General features: G+C 32.3%; 1 protein-coding gene across 1 annotated transcript in view; it reads right to left on the bottom strand.

Annotated features, from left to right (window-relative positions):
* Positions 1 to 702: 702 nt before the first annotated feature.
* Positions 703 to 19,546, bottom strand: part of LOC110093052 (MADS-box transcription factor 50-like) — a 36,140-nt gene continuing 17,296 nt past the window's right edge. The window contains exons 3-8 of the mRNA XM_020817811.2: positions 7,708 to 7,789; positions 6,938 to 6,999; positions 6,743 to 6,842; positions 6,599 to 6,640; positions 1,244 to 1,309; positions 703 to 996 (exon numbers count right to left, since the gene is read on the bottom strand). Of these exons, the coding sequence (XP_020673470.1) occupies positions 859 to 996; positions 1,244 to 1,309; positions 6,599 to 6,640; positions 6,743 to 6,842; positions 6,938 to 6,999; positions 7,708 to 7,789 (490 nt within the window). The 3' untranslated portion in view covers positions 703 to 858. The remainder of the gene's footprint in view (positions 997 to 1,243; positions 1,310 to 6,598; positions 6,641 to 6,742; positions 6,843 to 6,937; positions 7,000 to 7,707; positions 7,790 to 19,546) is intronic.

The raw sequence follows: 19,546 nt of genomic DNA, 5'->3' as shown, positions 1-19,546 counted from the left end.
AGAATATCATTCCAAACAAAGCCTTAAGTTCTTAAAAGCGACGAATAAATAGTGGCCAAAATTATGATTAAAGAACACAACTCTCCTTGGCCTATTGGTTGAGAGCTTAGGCTTCCAACTAAGAGGTCCAAGATTCGAGTCTATGTGTATGCGTTGTGTGTATGAGTTTGTCTTAAATGACCTAAATGTCCCAAAAAAAAAACAATCAAACGCTTAACACACAGGGCGCCTATTCTATGAGATTCCACAACATAAAAAGTATTATTATTATTATTATTTGTAGCCTTACACCGTAATAAATAAATAAAATTTCAATTTTTTCACAATATAAAAAATACTATAAATTCAATACATTTAAGATTTGTTTGATACGGTTGCAATTTTCTATAAAAGTGATTAAAAAATTATTGTTAGAAAAATAAATATTTCAAAAGCTACAAAAATTTCTTAAAAATAATTTAAAAGGAATAGAAATTGTGATTGTAATTTGAAAAAAAATAATAATAAGAAAGTTGTTTCAGATAGACCCTTCAGGCTTCTCGTTTAGGACGGCTTTCTAATTAATTCTTAAAGTAACTTTCTCGTATAAAAATTATAAGTTTTACACTAAAAAAATGTTTTAAGTAGTAAAATACCTTAGTGTTAAAGATATTTAAGAATACGAAAGATGAATATTTTGCAACAATATAATGAAATCAAAGCTCGCCTAATAAATTTCCATTTCACGTGGACAAAAAACGTAGTTGCCGACTCTGTAATCACTATATCACCTATTAGAATACATAAATCCCCTTAAATTATTTTATAGTTGTACATAAATATTTATTTTGAAAATTTAAGAATGTAAAAGGTCAAAGGTCAACCTTTCAACAACTGTTGGGTTCTTCCTCCTCCAGGCCATCCTACATACAGTTCGGTCTCTACATCCATGCCCTTGTTGTCGCATTGGGGACCCACTTCCTTCGAAGTATTTAGGCACAGCAGAGGCTCCTTCCACTTCAAACAAACAGAATGGAACTATCAGCAGATTCTCTAAGATCGCATAGGCTTCGTTTGGCACAGTTTTTTTACTGCTTATTAAAGCAGTTTTTTAGTACAAAAATCAACTCTGTGCTAAAAAGTTGCTTTAAAAAACAGTAAAAAAATCGTCTCAAACAAAGCCATGATCCTAAGGAGCTGGTTTCAGTATCTGCGTTTTGAAAAGCACAGATTCTAATTAGATGTTGAGGTAACTATAACTCACCAATAATGAGGTTGTGTGACCTTCCTGCTTTTGCAGCAAAGCGTTCTCTTCTAGTAGGACCCTCTCCTGCATGCAGAAAACAAAAATGGGTATGTAAATTTGCATTAAAAGAAGATGCAGAGTCTCCATTTGAATGGTGTGAAGTGCATTGTCCAAGCTTTTGCCTAGTATGACAGAATATGTTGTTAAGAGTCATCAGCCTCCTCTCCTTCTTCACCTCACTAGATTTCTATGCTAGTTCTTGTAAAAGATTGTTGTAGCATGCTTTGTGAAAGAACAAAATATAAAACAGGAACGCTTATTTTCTTAAAAAATGAGAGAAAATTTCAGCAATCACACGCACTATTTTAAAACATTTTCAAGCTTTAATATAGCCCGTCATTCTTAGAGTTATATCATTTCAAAATGAGATTACAATCACACAAAATTAAAAAAAAAAAACATTAAATAAAACTGAAATATTAAATTCCTCTTGATAGTTATCCACATATGCACCATTAACTTCCACTTGATAGTTATCCACGTATCCACCATTAACTTCTACTTGATAATTATCCATATATCAAATAATATGGGTAACTAATTTGATATGTGGATAATTATCAAGTTGAAGTTAATGTTGGATATGTGGATAACTATCAAGTGGAAGTTAATGATGAATATGTGGATAACTATCAAGAGGAATTTAATATTTCAATTTTATTTACTGTTTTTTTTTTTATTTTGTGTGATTGTAATCTCATTTTGAAAGGATGTAACTCTAGAAATGGTGGGCTATATTAAAGCCTAAAAGTTTTTTGAAGTAGTGTGTGTGATTGTTGAAATCTTCTCTCATTTTTTAGGAAATTAGTGTTCCTATTTTATTTTGTGTTCTTTCACAAATTGGTATCAGAGCCATGACAAATCTTGGAAGTTTATCGATCGAGTAGATACCGCTACCACGACTCACAAATATAAACTATGACAACTGGAGTATTCAAATACGGGCATTGTTGGGCGCAGAAGATGTATGGGAAGTCGTTGAGAACGACTTCATCGAAATGACAATTAATACGGCGGGCATGACGACAGACCAACTAAAGGCATTAAGAGAGACACGAGCGAAGGATAAAACTGCTCTCTACTTGCTATATCAAGCAATAGACGAGTTGGGCTTTGAGAAGATTGTTGGAGCGACAACTTTAAAAGAAGCATGGAACATTTTAGAGAGAGTGTTCAGAGTAGCAGATTGTGTCAAGCAAGTATGCCTCCAAACTTTGAGAGGTGAATTGGAATGGATGAAAATGAAAGAGTTAGAAGGTATATCTGACTACATCATGCGTGTGCAAATTGTAGTAAATCAACTCAAGCAAAATGGTGAGACGTTGAACGATGCTCGAGTAGTGGAGAAGATATTGCGGTCATTAATCAATGACTTTGATAATGTTGTGTGCGTGATTGAAGAGTCAAAGGATCTCGGCACACTAACTATTGATGAGCTTGCTGGTTCTCTCAAGGCACATGAGCAACGAAAGAAGGTGGAGGAATCGTTCGAAGAAGTTCTTCAATCCAATACAACAATTAAAGATGATAAGGTACTATATTCTCAATTTTTTTGTGGAAAAGGACTTGGAAGAATAGGTTGCGGATATGAACGCGGTGGAAGAGGTCGTGGTCATAGAAGATAGTATAAGCAGTCAAATCAACAAAATTGGCGAGGTAGAGGACGAGGTCGTGGAAGAGGCGGCCGACTAAACCACTTGAATGTAGAATGTTATAAATGTGGGAAAAATGGTCACTATGCGAAGAACTACAACTACGACAAGTGCTACAATTGTGAAAAAATTGGACATTACGCAAGAGATTGCTATGGAGAGAAGAAAATTGAAGAAAACACTAATCTTGTCATAGAAGAAGAAACAAAAGATGAACTTGTCATGATAACTCAGGAAGAAAATAACACCAGTGGCGAGACGAGTTAGTATCTTGACACCGGTGCTAGCAATCATATGTGCGAGTATAAACATTTGTTCACAGAAATGCGGGTTGTTGAAGGTGGGCATGTGTCATTTAGAGATGCGTCAAAGATCCAAGTGAAAGGTCAAGGTGCAATCTCTTACTTGTAAAAAGATGGCATGAAAGGGTTAATTGAAAATGTGTATTATGTACTTGATCTTAAAAGTAACATACAGAGTATATAGAAAGGATACTCTGTGTTTATGAAAAAGCGAGTATTACAACTATTAAACAAGAAGGGGAGGCTAGTTACACAAATTATGATGACAAAAAAGAGAATGTATAAGGTTAACCTGAGTTATGCACAAGAAAGATGCTTGTAAGTTGATGTAGAAGATAAGGCGTCTCTATGGCATCTGCGATTCGGCCATTTACACTATGGAGGTCTACAAAAATTGTTAAAGAAGAAGATGGTGTATGGACTACCAGAGATAGACTACACTGACAAGATTTGTGAGGAGTGTGTACTTGGGAAACATGCGAGGAATTCATTTCAGAAGAAGGCGGAATATCGAGCATTAAATATTCTCGAATTAGTACACACCGATATTTGTGGGTCAATCACTCTCGAATCTTTTAGCGGTAGAAGGTACTTTATTACTTTTATCGACGACTATTACAGAAAATTTTGGGCTTATTTTTTGAAGGAAAACTCAAAGGCATTCAATGTCTTTAAGAAGTTCAAAGTCATGTTGGAAAAGACTACAGACAAGTTCATTAGAGCATTGCGCTCCAGTAGAGGTGGTAAATACAACTCAGCGGATTTTGCAAGTTACTGCGAGCAACAAGGAGTAAGAAGGTTCTTAACTGCACCATCTTCCCGCCAACAAAATGGTATGGTAGGGAGGAAGAATCAAATGATTCTTGAAATGGTTCGATCAATGTTGAAGAGTAAGAAGATGCCCAAATATTTTGACAGAGGCAGTGCAATGCTCTATTTACATACAAAACAGATGTGCACATGCGAAGTTAGAAGATAAAACTCCACAAGAGGCATGGAGTGGTCATAAACCGACAGTCTCGCATTTCAAAATATTCAGTAGTATGGCCTATGCACACGTGCCAGATCAACAAAGAACAAAGCTAAAAGACAAGAGCAAGAAGGTTGTGTTTAGTGGGTATGACGAGAAAACTAAAGGCTACAAACTATTCAACCCAATAAACAAAAATTAATGGTGAGTCGAAATGTTCAAGTGAATGAAGCAAGCAAGTGGGATTGGAATAATTCGTTGGAAGAGAAAATGGAAAGTGGAAAAGTGTCAACCATTTCAACAAAAAATCTTCCAACATGTTCTCAGGTAACTAGAAATCCTCAAACATCTGATAATGAGCAAGAACTATGACAACCAAAAATGTGAGTCTACAAGATCTATATGACTCGACAAGCAAGGCACGCCTCGTCTGTCTTCTCACAGATAGCGAGAATTTAAGTTTTGACAAAGCAGTGAAAAATGAAATATGGCAAGCAGCTATAGATGAGGAAATCAAGTCAATCAAACGAAACAAGACATGGGAGTTCGCAGACCTACCGAAAAGAAGACGACCTGTTGGAGTAAAGTGGGCGTTCAAGAAGAAAATGAATGTTCAAGGCGAGATAGACTGATATAAGGCACAACTTGTAGCAAACGGCTACATATAGAAGACGGTGATAGACTATATATGATGAGGTTTTTGCCCAAGTTACAAGAATGGAGACAATTTGACTTCTCATCTCCCACACAACACAGTTTGAATGGCCAATATATCAAATGGATGTGAAGTCTGCATTTTTTAATGGAGTATTATAAGAGAAAATTTATCTTGAACAACCACCTGGTTATAAGAAAGTCGGAGAGGAAAAAAAGGTGTTGAAATTAAAAAAGGCGCTTTATGGATTAAAAAAGATCTCGAGCTTGGAATACTCATATCGACATGTATTTCAAGAAGAATAGGTTCATTGAATGCTCATATGAGCATGCACTTTATGTGAATAAGAAAGGAGATAACTTGTAAATTTTCACTCTTTATGTTGATGATCTTATTTTCATGGGGAATAATGGTGAGATGATTAAAAAATTTAAAGGTGAGATGGAATGAGAATTCAAGATGACAGATTTGGGCTTGATGAAGTATTTTCTTGGATTGAAAGTTAGACAAAGAAAGTCAGGAAAATTTGTGTCATAATAATCATACTCAAAATACATCCTAAAGAAGAACACAATGGAAATAGTAATTCAGTAACAACATCGATAGAACCAGCTGGTGCTAAGCTCTCAAGATTTGATGGTGGAGATCAAGTCGATGCAACAAAATATCCATGTTTAGTGGGAAGTCTACGTTATCTCACATGCACAAGGCCATACATATCCTACAGCGTTGGAGTGGTAAGTCGGTTTATAGAAGAGCTGATCTACACGCACTATAAGGCACTAAAGAGAATTTTGCAATATATCCGAGGAACATAATCACTCGGGTTATTTTATTCGAAGGAAGAGAAATATAGATTGATGGATTACTCAGACGGTGATTGTTACGGAGACATAGATGATCCAAAGAGTATATCGGGGTATGTGTCTTTTATGGGAGAAACAGCACTTACATGGCTATCAAAAAAACAACCGATCGTGACACTTTTGACATGTGAAGCGGAATACGTGGCAGCATCATTGTGTGTGTGTCACGTAGTTTGGCTAAGGAATCTCCTCCATGAATTGAATCTCCAAAAGAGGCTACCGAGATTTGTATTGATAACAAATCTGCAATCGAGTTAACAAAGAATCTAGTACATCATGAAGGAAGCAAACATATCGATGTCAAGTTTCACTTCATCCGAGAACACGTGAAAGAATAAAGCATAAGAATGAGTCAGGTTGCGAGTCATGATCAAGTAGCGGTTATATTTACAAAGCCGTTACCCAAAATATTGTTCGAAAAATGCAAAATGGAAATCGGCATGAAGGATGGAAGGGACTCTGAGTTTAAGGGAGAAATTACAATAAATAAAACTGAAATATTAAATTCCACTTGATAGTTATCCACATATTCACCATTAACTTCCACTTGATAGTTATCCACATAACCACCATTAACTTCCACTTGATAATTATCCACATATCAAATTAGTTATCCATATTATCTAATTTATTTGAGTTTGTCAACATGCTTCATATAACTGCTCTCACATGCTTTTGTGAATTACGCATAGTTTGTTTTTTATAGGGTAAGTAGACAGCGGGATATAGACTTGGACTAAACTATGGATGGTTCGGCATTTTTTGTATGTTTTATTATATATAATTAGAAAATATATCTACTTTAAAGAAACAGTAGTGTTGCATCGAGCAATAATATTAATAGCTCTGAAGAGAGTTCAGGAGATACCCTTTCTTTAAGTTGTACTACCTGCTCTTCCAGCAAATGATTCTGCAAGAAAATAAAACAAAATAAAATAAGAATTAAGATGTCATAATAGAATGCTTCGTAAGTGGCAGAAAACATTATGGAAGATATTGACAACAGATCAACCTTTCGTCCTCTAACTTTGCTTATGCTTTGCTCGAGCTGAATCTCTAATTCATGTAGCTCCTCGGTAGAGCAGGATTCAAGGTTTTCACCCATTAGCTTCCTGCAGGATTACAGTGGCTTTTAGTTTCGGCCAATTCTAGCTCCAGGAAAGATGCATAAATTGTGCTTATTTTCATTGAATAGCTAGAGCCTCACCGTTTAGAATCTTCAAGGGCGTCAATCTTCTTTGACATGAGGTCTGTATCCTTCTTCCATTGCTGCATTTCAGAGTATCATATCAACATGATCAAAGGATATCTCTGCCTATATATAGTATAAAACATAAATCTCATAATTTTCACAATATTTCTTGCATTGCGATGAATTATGTGTGAAACAGGTTGTGAGTTGGATATCTTGGAGAATTTATTCACAGAATAGAAACTTATTGTTGTTACAGGAAACAATATTACTTTCATGTCATTGTTAGTAAGGATCAGAAATAAAAAGAAGCGGCAACAAAAGAAGAAAGGATGTCATAAGCACTTTATTCTCTTTGAAAAACACCAGATAAAGGAGTTTACACCGAGAATTCCTAAATAAATGAAGTAATATTGCTACGTACCATTTAATCACGAGCAGTACAACGTAAGAGAAGATAATTTGGATAGATTTTAATACCTTAATTATCCAAAGAATCTAATATATAGGTAAAGCCAGGAAGGTAACGATAAATAAATGAATAAGAAAAGGAAATGAATAAATGCTTCAAGAGGAGACAAGATAAAAGAAGAGCCTCACGGCTAAGAACTCCAGAGAGGAATCAATCCCCTCATAAAAGCCAAAAGAAAGTTGTTTCTTTTAAAGGCCCAAAAAAACTTGTCAATCATCAAAATTAAAGAGAAACAATCATTCGTGCTTGAAGGAAAATATAAGCATAGGTCAATACTCGGGAAACATAGAACAAAAGAAAGGAATATATTTACCTCAATATTTTGTTCTGTTGATTTGCTATTAATGATCATCTCTTTGTTATTCATCTTGTAACGCTCGATAGTCTTCAGCATGCTAAGTGCCCCAGAAAATTTAAAAAAAAAAAAAAGAGGAAGAAGAAGAAGAACAAAGCAAATCAGTCCACGACTTCGCTGAGGAAAAAAAACAAAGAAAATCAGCTTTCTTGGTAAATATTTTCTTCTATCTGCTTTCATCTAAGCAAAAACACTGCTGCAAAACATGTGCATGGTTATGGACCTGTTTCATAAATCATTTTTTCTGACTATAAAACCTTAACCTCTTTTATGAAAAGGAAATGGTCGTGCAGCCGAGCCCTGAGGTTTTACTCAATTATAATTTCCATAAACTGAACATGCTAACAGTTTGATTATTCAGGGGTAAATCTAATCTAATAAGTAACCAAGTATGACTCTTTATCAAGATTTTAATCTAACTTTCTAATGACTAGTTCAAACAGTGATTAACAAGCTAAATGCCAATGAAACATCACTAGTCATCGCAGTTTTAATAATAAGATAATTGGACAGTAGAATTTTGATCCGTAGTTAAATAGCATCCAGCATATTAACGTTTCTCACTAATTTACTTGATCTAAAATAGGATTAGCAATCTTAGGGGCTGTTTGATAGCAGGATTTAGACTGGATTTGAGGCTGATTTGTGTGAAATCCAGCCAAACAGCATAAAATGCAAAACCGAATCTCATGGCAAATAAAAGCCGTTTTAGACAGAAAATTCCTCCTTTTCATGCTAAATCCCGGATTTCTGAAATCCTGTTTTTTGTCGTTGCCGGATTTACAAAATTCGTTGGCTTGAGAGGAAAAATCCGCTCGTTAAAACCATTCTATAGGCAAACAGTCACACGGATTCAATAGAATTTAGCATGAATGTTACCAAACAGTTTTTAGGATTTAGACCCCTTAGAATTTTCGAAATCCGGATTTAGCGGATTTATGAAATCTTACTAAAATCAAATATTGGGTGCTACCAAACAGTCCCTTAGAGTTGCTGTTGAAAGTGTTATTATTTATAGAAATAATAGTACCAAAAATAGAGTTACAATGTAAGCCATTGCATGACTGCCAAAGACCAATGAGGCCGATTAGGCAATACTTGGTTGTAGACGTACAAGCTACTATTTTATACTTTACCTTTTCTTCCATATAGATATTAAGGGAACAATAACACCAATTCTTTATTCCACTGCGTGACGATACAGCTTAAGGGAAGAGAAAAAGATAAATATAATATAGTTAAAAAAATAAAACTTTTATTAAAAATTTTAAATTAGATAAATTATGAGTAAATATAATAGCCCTTTATTAAATTTATTATTATTATTATTATTATTATTATTATTATTATTATTATTATTATTATTATTATTATTATTATTATTATTATTATTATTATGGAGTTTTGATAAGTAGTTCTGCGGCAATCAAATTATTTTCTACAAAGATTGCATCAATAATTAGCATTAAATTAGTATAACTTTTACTTGATAATGGAAATAATAAAAAAATAAAAATTGAAGCATGGTCACTTAAATGGCATAATTCAAAGGTATGCCACACCCAAATTAGAGTGCAATAGAACAATGAAAAAAAATGTGTAGAAGAAAATAAGCTTATGATGAGCATAAAAAAGATAAATTTATTTATTTAAGATAAAGTTCACAAAATGCTTGTTACAAATTTTAACCGATACTAGGAGCTAAAGAATTTCTTCATGTCACATCCGCCAGGTTTCAAACCCAAGACCAATACTTTGAAAACCAAGTAGTAGGCGCCTAAGCTAAGGCTCCTTTGTATAAGCACATGTGATAAAAAATATTCTATGAAAGTTCATTAGATATGAAATTAATAATTCTTGATAAAAATTTCTTTAAAATGAAATGATGCAGAAGAATAATAAGTAAAGTTGCAGCAAAAACAGCAAGGACACTCGTTGTGGCTTTCGAGAGGTAGATCGGCCCTCCACAAACCACCAGCCCCACTAGGAACAACTCCAAAGATAAACTACATAAAACACACAAATAACATAATGAAAATCAAACAACCTAATTAACCCAATATAAGTTTTGCTTTTCCTAATACCTTTCAATTTGATGATTAAATATTATCATATTGGACTTGGAAGCATTTTTTCATGGCTATAATGTTCAGTTGTAATTCACAAATCATTGTATTGTATCTGAGTTTCTTTTTTATCAATATAGTAAAATATTATACGAAAATGATTACCATGTAAAGTAGATGGATATATGACATTTTAGTAATCACCTATCAACCTGCAAATAAATGATCCATTTTTTTATTTATGTATAGAAATTTCATCTGTATAGAAATAAGTGTCAATAAATCAAAGATAACAAACATAAAGTATACTTACAATTTCACGTGAGAAAAAAAAAAGTTGAAAAATCATTAAAAGAAAAAAACTTTAAGTTTTATATAATGTTTAGAGAAGCTTGCATCCTAATACAATAATTTTTTTATCACTGAATGATTTGAGAGGATCACTCATAAAAAACAGCACCATTTATTCATATATGAAACCAAGAAAATAAAACTGTGCACTTGCCTCCTATAATAAAAACAAACCTAGTTCCTGCAAACAAATTTGCCCTTAGAGTTAGATCTTTTCTTCATATGATTCTCCCTTACAAACAATCCCTCTCCCTTTATTTCTTCTTCAATCACTTCAAGCTAATAAATTTCATCATTTGATAAAAGAGAATTCTTCGCATCCTCTGGGCTTATAGTAGCTGTTTCATACAACATGATATTACAAAAAAGAGAGAGTTAAAGAGGTCCATAACATTAAAACATGATCTTCATTATCTACAGTCACATCATTTTTTCCACAAATCATGAATATTTAAACTAATTACTTGATTCTAATGTAGCATCACTGGCATACTTCCCTCCATGTGCAACAAATAAAACTTTTTCTTCAAAGAAAAACTTGTTCAAGACACTTTTGGTCATGAATAGTGATCATCTTGAGGCTTTATCTTTCTACAGTTATCTCCTCAAGTGCATTTATCATAATCTCATTCACCGAATACATTCAATTGTCGTTATTACATTTCATCTGTAACATCTTTTTTCCATTCACCATTGCAGTCATCTTCAAACACACCGAGAGTGTATGCTAAAAAGAACTCCATGCATCTTGATTCTCCATTTTTCAAAATTTTTTAACTGATAATTTTTTTTATCTAGAACTTCAATTCATAACCTTCGATCTCAGGATTATATTTTGATACAATTGTTACGAGCTTTATGTGTGAGAAATTTTCATCATGTGTGCCAACAATATGTCGTCCCGTGCTCTAGCCCTATGTCTCATGTTCTCTCTTGGCATTTCTTAGCCAGCTATTATCATCCAATGTGTTCAATCATCCATCCAATCTGGACTAAATGTCATGCTCACAAGTAGGGGTGTAAACGAGTCGAGTTTTGGCCCTTATCGAGCTTGACTCATTAGTTGGAAAGCGAGTTCATCTCACTATAATCAAGCTCGATCCGGCTCGCGAGCCAGCTCGTGAGCCATAGGTTGGAATTTTTAAATTTAAGCAGGATTTTTAAAAATTAGGCCGAATATTTAGAACTTCAGCGAGATTTTTAAAACTTAGTCAAAATTTAAAAAAAAAATATGAAATGTTTAACATTTAAATAAAACTTAGGTGATTTTCATTAATTTGTTTATATTTAAATTTAATAAATAAAATAAAATCATTTTAAGAAATATTAATATTTATTCGAGCCGGCTCGCGAGCTCACGAGCCGAGCCGACTCAAGCTCGAGCTCGACTCGTGAGCTTGATAAGCTCGACTTGCGAGCCCATAAACGAGTCGAGCTTGAGACGGGTCGTGAGCTTACTTGGCTCACTAAGACCCTTACTCACAAGCACACTCGTCGACCTTACCATTGTTGAAATTCTCTAAGAAAGTCCTTGGTCATTAGCACCACCCAATGTCTACTTTCTCTCTGCTTTGAATTTGCAATATGGATTCCCCTCCAAGGTTAGTTTCTTTGTTGGATTATATTAAATTTTTTTAGGCTTTCCTATTGTTCGTTCAATGTTCATTAATTTCTCCATATCCCCTTCCATCTCCTACTTCACATACTCTAGTTCTTAACCAACTTCATGGCAGCTCTTTGATCGCCCTCCTATCAATAGTCCCTGGCCTTTGAGCTTAGAAGGATAAAGTTACCTTCAAGTATTGTATCACCTCCCCTAACGTAATCCTACACATCAATATTAGGCATTTGGAAATCTCTTGATTCAACTTCTCTTATTGCTAATTAGGTGTCCCTTAAACATTCTTCAGAAAAAGGGTTTTTAGGAACTGCCCCAAACCTCCCATGAGTCAACAAGCATTGATGCTCTTTAATAGTGATATGGAAAAAATCATAGCCCCATTCAACAATCATTTATTATTAAATTCTTAGGCGATGGACCTCATTTGTAACTAATTAGATTATTTGAAGGGTCATTACTTTTGAAGTGGGTTTTTCATTTCCTTACTAAACCCCAAAATATTTTGCTGAATTTTGAAAAGATAGAAAATTATCCTATGGTGTTTTTTCTAGGGTATAAATTATTAATTAGGCGTTTTACATGATGATTGGAAAATGTCACAAGATTATGATCCTTTCTTAGAATATCAAATTGTTCTAGTCAATGTAGTTTTTTCGCATTATAGAATCCATCTATTTGATCAAAATTTTCTCTTCACATTTTGAATTTAGTACATCATATGGATCAAGATAAACAGGTTAAAAATCTAATTATAAGAGCTAAGATTAAAGCCTAAAGAAAAAGAAAAAAAAAAACAAATATAATATCTCAATAAATAGCCCATAGTTTACAAAATTTGGAATGCAATTTATATTTAATTATTTTTCCATATTTGTATTTTCCACCTAAATACTTATATGGCCACCCCTAATTTGGTTTGGAATATTGGCAAAATAATAAAACATAAGTGGTTTTAACTCCTCCCCATTAATGACAACCTACCTCATTTTTTTCTTATTCTTTTTTTTTATTTTTACCTTCAAAGTGATTTCCCAAAAATCTTATATAAGTTACTATGCATGGTTTGATATGTATCATAATTTACAACATGGAATGAAATATCTTGTTAGAAAAATGTTCTTCATTTACTTGGTGCTTCATGATTTCAAGTATATTTGGTAAGAAAAGATAGTTAAATTTATTTTACTTAAATTAGTCACTACTCACTAACACCTACTCTAAACTCTTTACACCTCCTCATCCACTTCATAAACATCCTCCAATACCAATAAACTAGCAACTAAAACCTCATACCCACTCTAAGTACCTCCATATAGCTCTTGGCCAAACTAGGAAACACTAGGATCTACTCTTATTCCCAATACCTTGACAACCCCTTAAACTCCACCAAACTTTATCATCTACTTTATATCATAATTTCACATCCTCTAAGCTACCTATTCACCCTTGTTTCCAAATATTTAAAATCTCTTTTTCTGGAGTGAACTTTCAAATTAGCCTAAATTAGCTTTAGTTGGACTAATCTTTGCATTCATGCACCATACCCCTTTAAACCCTTCATATTTCCTCCACAAACTCCATATCTCTTCTTTAAATATTAAACTAAAGACCCATAGTAATTTTCTTTAATTAACCTCATTAAGAAGGCCACCACCACTATGATATTAGGAGCCATAATAAACCTATGGAGAAACAAATCTTACAAGAACTTTTAGACAGTAAAAAGAATTTTTTTGTGATGGATTTGACTCAAAAGCTTATGAGTTACTCTAGAAATTAAAGTTTGAGGCTGATAAATCTTTCTCTTATGACAGATTAATTTAATATTAAAAATTTGAATATAAAAAATAGTACTTACAAGTCTATGATTATAGCATAAAAATCTAACTAATTTAGCTCCACATGTAGTCTTCAATATCCATTGTATGAATTATAAAACATTATCTTGAGTGAAATTGTTAATAAGAGGGTGATTCACTATAAAAGAACAAAGATATCCCTTAATGCGAACAAAATTTTATCAAGCCTTCTTTATTTTTCATGTTAACTATTCAAGATGAAGCTAGTAATTTATTTGCCGAATTTGACCATTTTACAATCTTGAGGATTTGAGGCTTGTAGATCTAGGCATATTATTCTTACATTCAATATTTCATGCATAAGAATATACGTATGCAAAATTTGATGTGTAGTTAAAAGACATTATAAAAAAGGTCTAAACTATTTAAGAAGAGACTATAGCGCAAAAAGACTTTGTACCTTTCTCTTCTTACGTGAAAATTAACTTTACTTTTACATCTATATTTTAACACTCAATCATGCTCATCTACACTTATTTCCCTTTCATACCTCTTCATGTTTAAAAAAATATCATCCCATGACACTCAAATCAATTCACAAGTTCAAATAGAAAACTTAATCATGATAGTTGTTTCCATAAATCTTTGGATTCATCAAATGTCATTACTAAAGAGCTATTTAAGAAAAATCGAACCCAGATGTAAGAATAGAAAGATCAAATGCAAATAATCTTAAACCATTTCAAATAAAATATAAACCCTATCGCACTTCCTACCCAATATCATAATGCATCCTCTAAAGATGATGAATCTTACACAGAGTAAGGAGAGAACCAAACTAATTTCTAGAACCAACCGCACTAACAATGATTAGCAACTAGCCAATATGGTCATTGGACATTGGACCGATATCACATTGCCATGCTACCTATCCCATACAGAAGTGCAAACCCTTTACATGTGAACAAAACGCACCTAACACATTCAAGAGTTTAATAAATATTGTCCTAAAGCCCTTGATAAGAATAATATCTAATTTTATATTTTGATGACATTTTAATCTTTAGCCAAAGTAAAACAAATAATATGTAACATCTTAAACAAGCTTTTGAGGCTCATAAGAATAAGAAGTTATGCATGAATTTGAAGAAATTCTTCTTACAATGATAGGTGATTTTTTTATTGATCTCCTACACAATTGGAGTAAAAAATATTTTGTTATTGCTCAGCTAATATAAACTATAAGATTTAAAATTTTGAAAAAGATAATTATTACTTGTAAAAGTAGTTGCCCCATGCTTCTATTAGACTCATCTATCTATTGCATTCTCTCCACTCATTTTTAAGTTTAGTTATATTATATTAGAACTTTTTAATGAATTTTCCTCTTTTAGAACCATTCGACATTCTATTGACAGTTACAGGTTCCCAACTTCTTAATCTTCCTTATCATAGAATAAATCATATTGAACACATTGAAATTAAGAGATAAGTTCAAAAATTAATTAAGAAAGTTTTTATACAAGAATATCTTAATCCATGTGATGACATAGCCTACTAAATCTTTTAAAAATGTGGAACACGATGAATGTGTGTTATTAGTTTGGTTAAAAACAAAATTACTATCACATCTTAATATTCTGTTTCTCAATTGAACAAATTGTTAGAATTGATATCAAAGACAAATTTTTACTCTAAAATTTATCATAGAAGTGATTATTATAAAATTAGAATTCAATTAGAAGATGAATGAAAAACTATTTTCAAAATTCTTAATGGATTTTATGAATTTTTTAGTCATGCACATTGAACTCTCAATGCCCTTATAGCATATTCATGTGGTTAATAAATAATGTCCTTAAGCCCTTCATAGTAAAACTTTAATTGTATGTTTTGATGAATGATTTTTTGCCCAAGTAAATTAGATCACCTACAACTTTTTAAAGATTTTTTATGACTTAGGGCTGAGAAGTGTACATTAATTTGAAGAAATATTTCTTTTTACAATCCAAGGTATTTTTTTGGGATTTATTATTAATACTATTGAGTAAAATTTGACCCTATCAAAGTTAAAACTATCTTAGACTAGCCAATACCTAAGAGTTTCACTAACTTTAAACGTTTTCATGGTTTATCCACTTTTTATAAACTATTTATCAAAGATTTTAGTATCATTGTAATTCTAACCAATATGCTACTAAAATTGAATAAATTCTATTGGACCCCAACTACATAAAAATATTTTGATCAAATTAAGATTATAATGACTTCTACCCTCCTTAAGCTTGTTAAATTCTCTAAAATCTTTTAGATGACTTGTGATGGAATTGGAATTAGAGGAATATAAAGTCAAAAAAATCATCATGTAGCTTTCTTTAATGAAAAATTGAACAAAGCAGAACATTAATATCCAACATATAATAGGAAATTTTAGGTTATCATTCAATCTTTGAGATGCTAATGACACTATCTTTTACATAGAGAGTTCATAAAATAACCAAAAAATGTAAGAAAAAATTTTAAAAGGTAGAGATTTGAAATTTAATGTTTTGAACCTTTTTGCATGTGTTTGAAAGTGTTTTTGTATATGAAAAAGATATGCATGTGTTCTAGAATATGTCCTAGGGGTTTGGAGGGTTTTTTGGCAAAAATTCTAAAATTTTACTAAGCACCTAGATGTTGGGTGTTCGAGCGTCGCAGTGCTGCAATGGGGTCGAGGTGCCAAATAGTGGCATTTCAACATCATAGTCTCAAGTTCTTAGACAATAAACTTTGTTGAAAAGTTTAGCAAAATATCTCATCGACCTTTTTTGAATATCCTCTTCTAATAAAAGCATTTTTTTTATCTGCATCCTTAATACGCTTCACTTGAACTATATACATATTACTCTCCTATCTCTATGTTTAGCTAACTTACACATATATATTTTTCATTCCTTAGTATCTAATCTATTATATAAATTACTAAAAGATAAAACTTTTGCATTGCAAATTACTTTCTTAGAGGCAAAAATTTTACTGTTAACTACTATCATAATATTTGCTAGAATTCTATAATGGGTTTCTGCCTACACAAGTACTAAAAGTTACCTATATTTTAATATGTTAAAATTCAAAATAAATCATATTGTAGATGCTCTTTTTTTTTTGGGGGTGGGTGTTGGGGGGGGGAGATAAAATAGCTAAAAATTAATGTTTCCATTTGATTTTTCACCATAAACAAGTTATTTTTCAATAATATTTCATTAATTACTATTAAATAAATCTTACATGCCAAAAAGGTTCTATATCTAACCCATGAAGAATTAATTTTAATTTTTCAGTTCTTCTCTTCGTATTGAATCTTATAAGAAAATTCAAATGAGGTAATATAACACTAAAAACATAATAAGAAAGTTGTAAGTAGCACTTTAACAAATTCCGCATGAAAACCTTTCTACTAGAAATACCAAGGGCTTGTAATTAGCAATTTCTATTAATGGCTCAGAGACCATAATAATTAGAAATTTACATTAGTGGGCCTTGGGAATAATATATTAAAAGCTTCAAAATAGTCTCTCAGCTATTAATAAATGTCCAATTTAATTCTAAACTTTCATGATGAGCTAATTTAGTCCCTAATTTATTAGAAAATATCATAATTTAGTCCTAACGCTAAAAGTAACTATTAAAATTAACCCGAACAAATAAATGTACAGCCAAATTTCCGGCTACCAGATCTGCACAAAAAAAACACTCCAATAGAAAAGGGTAATTTGACCATAACAGATATTTAACCAAATAATATATAAAAGGGAAAGAGACTTTTCAAACCCATCCAGGAGAGCAAACTTCTCAGCCATGATATGATTGAAAGTCATTAAGGTACCACAAAACAAAATCAAAGTACAAAGAAAATAGAGACAGAAATTACTCATATTTTTTTTACCCAAAACATGGAAAATCACAACCTAGAATAGAGCAACAAGTTAACAAAGATCGGAGTATTATCAATAAGTCTCACATCCAAACAGACTCCAACCAAAGTCGTGAGAGACTCAGAATCAGTCACCAAAATAGAGAGTAGAATAATCAACATGAAGCAATTATAGTTCCCAATCTCCTGGAGCAGAAAAAAGTTCATAAAATTGCTCCCCACAAATCTCTGATCCATATTAAACAGCAATTCAACAACCAAGATAGAAAAGAAAATGGTACCCTCATTCCTATAAAAACCCCATTTAGTAGTAACCCAAAAATATAAATAGTTTCTCAGGTAAGCTTTTCTTACAAAAACAGCAGGACAAGCCAAAAAACAACAAGAAATCAAATCATCGTTCAAAAAAGCATTATCTTTAGCTAACACCGGATTCTCAACACCCACAGAACCACAAAAAATGATAGTAAAATTACTCGAAACCCAATACCAATTCCAATAAGACCTCATCCAATACACGAAGCATCCACTTATATTGAAATGAGAGCAGGTAACATAACCCAAAATTTCCTCGAAAAATAGGGCAGTGTCCAAAGCAATGTTCCAATCAAGAAAAAAATGATCGATGATAGCAGAAATGTTATAAGTAATAATCAACATATCAGAATTCCAGTCAGACAAAGAGAGTTTCCTGTAACCAGTAGGATTAGAATCACAGATAGAGACATTTGTATGAAGCCTGTTCACAAAGCTAGTATTACCAAAACCATTCCACCTCAGAACATGACAAAGTAGACCATAAAGTTACCCGCCATCAATCCAATATCCATACAAAAAACATAGAAAACATAAAGACCTAAGAAGCCAATTTTTTTGTTTTTGTAATTGTAATAATAAAATTTGGCTTTTTTAGAAGCGTTCCATTTCATTAAATGTTATTATGGATTATCCTCAAGTTATTCACACTAATATCACTTTAAACCGGTCTCTTGCTTTGCTTCTTTTGTTTATGCTTCTTGCTCTAGAGTTGGGAGAAATATCTTTTGGGATCAACTCCTTGACTTTTCTACTAATGTTAATGCTCCTTGGTTTACGGGTGGAGATTTTAATTGCATTACTAATGCTGCTGAAAGCGTGGGAGGTAAAGCTCCTAATTTTAATGCTATGGAGGACTTTAATGATAGGATAAGGAATTGTAACTTGCATGACATTGATTTTTCTGGTAATAGCTTTACTTGGAATAAAGGCATTATGTGACAAAGATTAGATCATATTCTTTTCAACAATTTTTAGATAAATGTTTATCCCAATACTCACATTACTCACCTAAGTCGTACTTTATCCGATCATTCCCCCTTACTATTAAGTATTAGTAATAATAATGGTAATAATTTTAAACCTTTAGATTTCAAAATATGTGGATTCCTGATGATAAATTTTTGCAAACTGTGAAAGAAAATTGGGATGCTCCTCTTTTCCCTTCTAAGGATGTGTATGGCATGACTAGGCTCTAGTTTAAACTTAAAAGGCTTAAGCAAAAACTTACTTTGTGGAATTAATGCATTTTTAAAAACTTATTTTCTAATATCCTGAAGGCTGAAGAAGATGTTGAAATTGCTAAGATGTCTTACTTGCTTAACACTTTTATTGATTATTTTTCCTGTCTTAATGAAGCCAAGATTAATTTATTTAAATTGCAGGAAAAGGAAGAAGATTATTGGAGACAAAAGGCTTCCACGAAATTTCTTGTTGAAGGTGAACGTAACACTGCATACTTTCATAGCATTGCTAATCATAATAAGGTTAGAAGGCACATCCATAAGATTACTTCTACTGATGGGAGTGTTATTAATGATCCTAATTTGATTTCCTCTTCAAGTATTGAGTATTTCTTTAAAGCATTTAATTCCAATAACACTCCTAATCTTAATATGGATAATTCTTTTATTTTGTCTCTTGTTTATGTGGATGACAATGTGATGCTTACTAATCTTCCTACTGAAGAGGAAATTTGGAGTAATTTAAAAACCATGAATACTGATTT

Source organism: Dendrobium catenatum, unplaced genomic scaffold (assembly GCF_001605985.2).
Source record: "Dendrobium catenatum unplaced genomic scaffold, ASM160598v2 fragScaff_scaffold_716, whole genome shotgun sequence".
In the NCBI taxonomy this organism is placed as follows: domain Eukaryota; kingdom Viridiplantae; phylum Streptophyta; class Magnoliopsida; order Asparagales; family Orchidaceae; genus Dendrobium; species Dendrobium catenatum.
Note: the sequence above shows the minus strand (reverse complement) of the source record. Positions and strands in the feature narration are given on the sequence as shown.